The 8,792-nt window shown below is 37.1% G+C and overlaps 1 protein-coding gene across 1 annotated transcript; it reads left to right on the forward strand.

Moving 5' to 3' along the window:
* Window positions 1-6,441: 6,441 nt before the first annotated feature.
* LOC139178843 (olfactory receptor 12D3-like) lies at window positions 6,442-7,380 on the forward strand. The gene has a single exon (XM_070777634.1). The coding sequence runs from the start codon at window positions 6,442-6,444 to the stop codon at window positions 7,378-7,380; it is 939 nt and encodes a 312-aa protein (XP_070633735.1).
* Window positions 7,381-8,792: the final 1,412 nt, after the last annotated feature.

Below are 8,792 nucleotides of genomic sequence, written 5' to 3' on the forward strand. Positions count from 1 at the left end.
TGCAGTGATTTTGGAGCCCCCCAAAATGTAGGTATCTCAAGTAGAAAAATGGTGAAAAATGCTGGACTCTCCTTCCTATACTGCCCTCTTCTGGATCTTGGTCCTGGAAATACTCAATGCCTTGTTAGCTCTCTGACTCCTTCAGAAGGATTTTTAATACATTGACCAACCTTTTGTTCCCAACCTGAGGGTTATATAAAATAGTGCAACCTACTGTTGCCAAAAGCATAAGTTTAGCTGTAGCATTTTTTTTTTATTTTTAAAAATTAATTAATTTATTTTAATTGGATACTACTTACTTTACAATATTGTAGTAGCTTTTACCATGCATTGACATGAATCAGCCAAGGGTGTTCATGTGTCCCCCATCCTGAACCACTCTCCTACCTTCCTCCTCATCCCATTCCTCAGGGTCATCTCAGTACACTGGCCCTGAGTGCCCTGTCTCATGCATCGAACCTGGGCTGTAGCATTTTTGATTCCACTTTTGAAGTCAGGTGATTTCTCCTTTTGTAAAACAGCTGAGATGTGCAGCTCCAGATCTGTTCTCACAGCTTTAGTAACAGACTATTTCCTTCAAATATGCAGAATTATTCTCTACATCACCGCCCCCAACCAGAAATAACTTCTGTCTAATTCGGCTTACTTCTTTTAGTCCACACTGACTGCTCTGCTCTAGGAACCAGACAAGGTCGAGAAAATTTCCTGCTGCTGTCTCGTTCATATCTTAACCTGTGCTACTTACTTTAAAAAGAGAAATCTGGCAGCTTTTTCTTAACTTTGCAGAAATGGACTTCCTTTCTTGACATCTTCCTACTCCCTTCTCTTGCCTCCATTGTTTTCTGAATATTTATTTCTATTTTATTGTTCTGGGATTCAGACTTTTTCTAATATTTGTTTTGAAATAAAGTTTGGATTTAGCTTCTTTTTCTCCTTATTTCTTTCAGAAAAGTTTTTAGAAGATAAGAGAAGAACACTGATTAATCCAACCATATTATTAACACTGTTATTAACACTGATTTAATAACAGCCATATTAGCACTGGATGTTTTATTTGTAGATTTAAATGATTTATATAATAATTTTCATGGCTGAACTTCTGTAAATCTCTTCACCAAGAAAGCTGGCTGAAATTTGTGTGGTAGCAAAATAAATGCAGAATGATTAGAAAAAAATGAATCACTTGATATTATTGTCAATTGATTACAGTGGCTATGATGACATTTTACAGAAAGAGATAAAAAGCAAAACTTTTAAGGTCTTCCCTGGTGGCTCAGAGTAAGAGAATCTGCTTGCCAATGTAGGAGACACAGGTTCAATCCCTGATCCAGGAAAATCCAAATGCTCAGAGCAAGTAATCCCAGGCACGCAAATATTGAGCCTCTGCTCTAAAGCCCAAGAACCACAGCTACTGAACGCAAGTGCTGAAACTAGTGAAGCTCGTGTGTTAGAGCTAGTGCTCTGCAACAAGAGAAGCTGCTGCAGTGAGAAGCCCATGCACCGCATCTAGAGAGCGGGCCCCACTCACTGCAACTAGAGAAAATCTCGTGCAGCAATGAAGACCCAGAGCAGACAAAATAATAAATAAATAAATTTTTAAAAGCAAAACTTTTAGATATTATGCTTTTTAAGATTTCACTCTTTTTTGAACAGTTGCTTCTCTTATTTGTCTAATTGTATGCTATTTAAATTTATGTAATTATGTAATGAAGTTCACATTAACATCATTTAAATACAACAATAAAAACAACAGCAATAATAAAAAATTCCAACATTATCCAGTTATAAGGATTTAATATTATGGAAAATTATAAAGGTAATACTATTTTGTGGAAAATGATAATAATGGTATGCTATGCTAAGTCGCTTCAGTCATGTCTGACTCTGTGCAACCCCATAGATGGCAGCCCGCCAGGCTTCCCCGTCCCTGGGATTCTCCAGGCAAGAACACTGGAATGGGTTGCCATTTCCTTCTCCAATGCATGAAAGTGAAAAGTGAAAAGTGAAAGTGAAGTCGCTCAGTCGTGTCCGACTGTTAGCGACCCCATGAACTGCAGCCTACCAGGCTCCTCCATCCATGGGATTTTCCAGGCAAGAGTACTGGAGTGGGGTGCCATTGCCTTCTCCGGATAATAATGGTATTTTTCTTATTTTGCCCCTGTAGACAATTTTACAGTATACCTTAATTACCAGTAAGATACCTAAAGTCCCCAAAGTCTTCATCATTGCTATTTGGGGAAAAGTAATTAGATTCTCAGTATGCTGTGTGTGTGTGTGTGTGTGTGTGTGTGTGTGTTTTAAAGAAATTATATAAACAGGAGGGTTTATAAAGAAGAGGGTTCCTGGTGTTGGGTATGTGAGTTGGACGAGAACAGAAGAGTCCAGCCACACTTCCAGTTGTTCCAAACATAAGTGGGCACAGATGGTAACACCACAGGAGAAAATTTCACTCCTGTTCACATAATAATATGAGAGAGAGGCTATTATTTCTTTATAAGGTTAACATTTTTCTTCATGACAACTCCTGGTTGAACCTATACCACAGCAAATCAAATTAAACCAAACTGGGTAAGTGGGGCAAAAATAAGTTGTCTTGAAAAAACAAAGAGACTTTCTATGAGTTTTCTGCAAAGGGAAATCAGCTAAGTTAATTCCTCATGAAAGGAGACTAGAAAGATTGATTTAACAATGAACAAATACGTGTTGTGTGTCAGGTACTGTTATAGATGCTCAGAAGACATCATTAAGAGATAATACACTGACTTTGTAAAGATTATATCCAACTAGAGGAGTAGGTAATACACAATAAAGAGAATAAAAAAATAAATAAATGATATGGGATTTCAGAAGGTGTTATGTGTCATGGGGAAATGAAAGGAGAGTGAAGGGGGTATGGAGTGTATGAGAGCCCCAGTAGGATGATCAGAGTGGGTCTCATTGAATAAATACCATTTGAGGTAAGATTGAAATGAAGTTAGGGCTTTTGTCAGACAGCTAGTCATGGGGAAGAGCAAAGGAGAACAGCAAAGAGGCCAGTGTGACTTGACTGATTGAACTCAGGGGAGAAAGGGAGAAAATTAGGCTGGAAGAGTAAAAAGAAAAAGACATTACAGAGCTTGTAGTCTTTCTTAGAATTTGAGTTTATGGAGAATTTCCTGGTTGTCCAGTGGTTAGAACTCCACACTTTCACGCCAAGTGTCCTGGTTCCATCTCTGGTTGGGGGACTAAGATCACACAAGCTGTGTGGTGTGGCAATGAATAAATAAGTTTGAATTTACAATCTGAGCTGAAGTGTGGTGGGAGGGTTATAAGAAAAAGCATGATGATGGGAGGTGATTTACAGGTAAGGTTAGAAGCAAGAAGCTATTAATAATAATACTATAACTGTTAATAATAATAACTGAGACATGACATGGACTCACTTGATAGCTAGAGAAGTGAAAATAAGTGGAAGATTCTGTGCATATGCGTTTCATAATTGATCCAACAACTAGAGTTCAGGGGAATACTGAAGTAAAGGTCTAATGAGATAGGTTGAAGAGAGACAGGAAAGAATAAGAGTTGAGACCATCAATTTAAACATTGTTTGTGAGAAGCTTTGATGTAAAGATCAGAGGAAATGGACAGTGAAGAAAAACAGAGAGAAAGGAAGACTTTTAAATGTTCCTTTGCTGAAGAGAATGTTACATTAGAGAAAGGAAAAATAATTATGGAAGAGAGAATGGCATTGTGGGAGTGCACACCTGATTAAACAAATGGGTATCATTGAAAGGACAAGCAAGAGCTTTGGCTTTAAAAAAGCACAGGTTGGGCAGGGAGAAAGGCTCATGAGGGAGAAGATATCTGTATGATTCACATTATTATATGACAGAAACTAACACACCATTATAAAGCAATTATCCTCAATTAAAAATAAAAAGAAAGTGCAATCACTTTCTAATAATATAAACACAAATGATAGTGAGTCTGGAAGTTCTTTTCAATTGCTTCAAATTTCTTATAGACAAGGAAGCAAAGTCAGTATTGGACAGTCAATATGGAGAAGAATGTTGGCTGGAGGTTTGAAATGGTTATCCAGGAGTGTGTGAGGGTGAATGGACTTGACAGTTGTAAATAATTCCTGAATACATTGTAACTTGATCAAATAGAGGTTGAATTTTAGCTATGGTGTGAATTTCAAATATAGTTGAATTTCAGCAAGTATTTAGCAAAAATCAATATTAGCATTCTGTGAATGTCAATTCAACAAAGAAATCTCTCGCATCAATGATGAATTCCATTAGGGTTTGATATGTTTATGTTAATAACAAAGACAAAAGTGAATCAAGGAAGTTATATGCCTGGATTTCTCTCATTGGTCAGTGATATTAGTTTTCCTAAAGTACAAAACTTTTTGAATACCAGAAGAAATGTTCCTCCATTTTTGCGTTATTCACAATATAATGGCTACAAATATGACACACTTTTAAGTTTAATCTGCATCATTTCCATCACTTTCTTAAGCCTAGACAATCAAAAAACCATAAACCATGCTTATAATTTGTAGAATTTACCAATTCCTTGGCATAAGCACTTCCACCATGACCAACTGCAAGCTGTTAATGTGGTTCACTGAATGTGAATTTGGGAATAAATGAACAGGTCATTTTATGGCATCTCTAACATACAGATACAATAAAAGTGATAAACTCTAAACATGCAGATAATAGGAACATCTAAAATGATTAGGGAGTGATGTTTTGTGTAATTTTGTTGTTGTTTAGTCGCTAAGTTGTGTCTAACTCTTTGTGACCCCACAGACTGCAGCACACCAGGTTTCTCTGTCCTTCACTATTTATCTCCTGGAGTTTGCTCAAATTCATGTCCATTGAGTTGGCGATGCTGTCTAACAATTTCATCTTCTGTCACCTGCTTCTCCTATTGCTTTCAATCTTCCCCAGCATCAGGGTCTTTTCCGTTGAGTTGACTGTTCGCCTCAGGTGGCTAAAGTACTGGAGCTTCAGCTTTAGCATCAGTCCTTTCAACGAAATCCAGGGTTGATTTTCTTTAGGGTCTTGCTGTTTGATCTTGCTGTCCAAGGGACTTTCAAGAGTCATCTCCAGCACTATAATTCAAAAGCAGCAGTTCTTTGGTGCTCAGCATTCTTTATGGTCCAACTCTCACATCCATTATTACTAAAATGTCTGTTAGAGATTAAATCAATTGACATCCCCATCTGTGTGTATTTCACCACCTTCAAGAAAATAAATGTTGCAAACATTTTAATCTTTGTCAAAATAGTATATCATTGAATTTTAATTTGAATTTCCGTTTTGAATATTTGTATATTTTTTCCTGACTAAAAAGTATGTTGTAGTTTTAGTGGCTTCTCTTAGGAGTGCTGGGCTGCCATTTTTCTGTTTCACTACAAATATTTCTTTCAGGTGACGTAATTCTGTTGAGAAATCATGATTATCTATTTTTCTGTTTGTTTCTTATCATACTTTCATGTGCATATAGAAGTTTATCTATTTATTGTTTATATATGAACAAGTTGGATTTGGGGGGCAAGTTATCAGGAGGTTTATATGGCATGGGGGATAGGATATTTTCCCCAGATTCTTGGCTCATTGGTCCCCTCTTCAGTTGCAACATTTTTACTGTCTTTGTGGTAACATACTTTTCTCTTCATCATTATGTGCACACTGACTTGCTTGTTTTCTGGTATTCTGGAAAAATTCACTCTCAATGTGAGGCACTCTCTTTCTGAGACTGATAATTTTCTGCTGTTTTCAATACTCTTTTGCTACTAAAACTTCTTAGTACTTTGGGATTTTCCTGCATAAATAACCCTGCTGCTGTGATGCCCTCTTGTGATGCTCACATCAAATCTGCTGATTTGTATCCCCTCTGCCTACACATGATTTGAAATTTTGGGGTTTACAATTTTTTTTTCTAGTTTCATGAAGGTTTAGATTGTGGAGAACCTACTCTTATTTTTTTTAAGCATATTTAGGACTATTGCTAAATTTCTACTTGTACCAGAAATGAGAAGTGTGCCTATTATGTCCATTTAAAAATATTTAAATTTTTACAAATACATCTGACAAGACTCTTTAGATACACTAATTTTAATGCTACAATGAGGCTAAAACTGAGTCCTGTTCTCTTACTGTGTTCACTAAATATCTGCTTTTATTCTTTATGAGTTGCTTTATAGGTTTAACTCAGCATCCTAAATATGCTTCTTTGTTCTATGTATCACATATATCACACTGACTCAGAATTTATCACAAATTTCTGTCCTTAATTACATTGCAAGTGAATTTAATTCTAGCATTTCTAACCATTTTACTCACCATAGATCATCCTTATATACTTTCAGATGATGAACTTGCTTCATTTAACCCATACAGTCTACTAGAGCAGCTTTACTAACTGTTATCACTCCTTCTCAGAGCGATGGAGAACGTTACCACAGTGAATGAGTTTCTCCTGCTGGAACTGACCTCCACTCAGGAGCTGCAGCCTGTTCTCTTTGTGACCCTCCTGATTATATACATGATTGATCTGTTTGGAAATGGGTCCGTATTAGTGGTTGTCATCTCGGAGCCAAGACTCTACTCCCCTATGTATTTTTTCCTGGGAAATCTTTCTTGTCTGGATATCTGCTATTCTTCAGTGACACTGCCCATACTAATGGCAAACCTCCTCTCTGCTCACAAGGCCGTATCTTTCCTGGGCTGCATCACTCAGCTACACTTCTTCCACTTTCTGGGCTGTACTGAGTCCATCTTGCTGGCCATTATGGGTTTTGACCGATTTGTGGCCATCTGCTATCCACTTCGCTACACTCTTATCATGAACCTCAAGGCATGTATTCTCCTGGCAACTGTGGCCTGGATCACCAGTTTCTTTTATGCTCTGATGCATTCTGTCATGACTGCACGTCTGAACTTTTGCCACTCTCTGAAACTCAACTACTTCTTCTGCGATGTGAAGCCCCTCTTAGAGTTGGCTTGTGGTGACATTCGGCTCAATCAGTGGCTCATTTTTATTGTCACTGGCAGCTTATCTATGGCAGCATGCTTTCTCACTTTCCTCTCCTACTTGTATATTATTGGCTTTCTTCTGTTCAAGAACCGGACCTGCCGTGGGCTCCACAAGGCTCTGTCCACGTGTGCCTCTCATTTCATGGTCGTATCTCTGTTTTATGGAACTGTGGGGCTCACCTACATCCCCCCTGCCTCTGCCACATCTGTATCACAGGGACGGTATGTGGCTGTCATACACACCACTGTCACTTCATTGCTGAATCCATTGATATACACCCTTAGGAATAAGGAAGTGAAGTTGGCTTTGAAGAGAGTCTTTGGCAGGAAACTGAAGCTGTCTGTCTAAAGAAAATCATTGGCCAAACAGGAATAAATAAAAACTGTGCTTTTTATGACATTCATTTTCTCATATCTAATAAATCTGGTACATTTCTTGAATTCTGTTTTCATTTCAGAAATGGTAGGGAGATGAGAGGCATCAAGGATGATCATTAATTTTTATTTATTTATGTTAACACCAAGAAATATCTATAGTGTAGAATTAGTCTATGAATAGAGCAAGGGTGTGATAAAAGTTTTTATTTGCTTTTTGCATAATAAAATTGGTTTGAATTGAGTTTTCCTTCCTACTAACTAATCCTCTTTATGCATAGAACAATATATTAAAAAAAATCATAGATTAGTATGCAGGCTTTACTTTCAAAGACAACTTCATTTGTGACAATTTATTCTCTCTAGGCATGGTTTAATTCAATTTTTCTGGTAATAAGAGCAGTAATAAAAAAAACATAGTTTCACCATTATGGAATTTATACATAACTAAAACGAATCGGATAAGAATATAAACATAAAAGTATGGCAGAAAATGGCAGGTGAAAACGACATTCTAGATGTTAATTCGAGGTAAAATCTAGGATGAATAGAGAGCATTTGTCTAAAAGAGAAACCGTGTTATATTTGATCCGTGATAAAATTACCAAAAAGGTATAACAGTCTAAGCGTAGTGGTCCACAAGATACTAGTGATGTAGAAATAATCATTAATGTTAGGATAAATGAAATCTTCTCAAATATTTTCTTGTGACTTCTTTTCAGAATATGCCAGTACAGGCATACCTCAGAGATGCTGCGGGCTTGTTTCCAGCCCTAAAGCAGATGTGGCAATAAAGCAAGTCATGTGAATACTTTTTCCCCACTGCATACGTTCATACCATAGTGTGTAATCTATTAAATGTACAGTAGAATTATGTCTAAAACAAAGTATGTATCTTCATTAAAAACACTTTTCCTCGCCATCATCTGAACCTTCAGTGAGCTGTAGTAATAGCATCAAAGATCACGGATCACAGATAACCATAACGAATATAATAACACTGAAAAAGTTTGAAATACTGTGAGAATTACCAAAATGTGACAGGAGATTCAAAGTGGGCAAATGCTGTTTGGAAAATTGTGCTGACAAGCTCGCTCAATGCTGGGCTGCCATAGATCTTCAATTTGTTAAAAAAAAAAAGCACAGTATCTGTGGACTGCAGTAAACTGAAATACAAAAAATTAAGGTATGCTTGTACCTCAAGGAGAAAAATGGTTTAAAAAAAATGCTGGACCCTCTTTTATGTACTGCCCTCCTCTTCTAGATCTTAGTCCTGCAAGTCCTCACTGCCTGGTCAGCTCTCTGACTCCTTCAGAAGGATTTTTAGTATGTTGACCAACTTTCAGTTCTCCTCTTGAAGGTTTGTGTAAAACTGTTGCCAAAAGT

Source organism: Bos indicus, chromosome 23 (assembly GCF_029378745.1).
Source record: "Bos indicus isolate NIAB-ARS_2022 breed Sahiwal x Tharparkar chromosome 23, NIAB-ARS_B.indTharparkar_mat_pri_1.0, whole genome shotgun sequence".
In the NCBI taxonomy this organism is placed as follows: Eukaryota; Metazoa; Chordata; class Mammalia; order Artiodactyla; family Bovidae; genus Bos; species Bos indicus.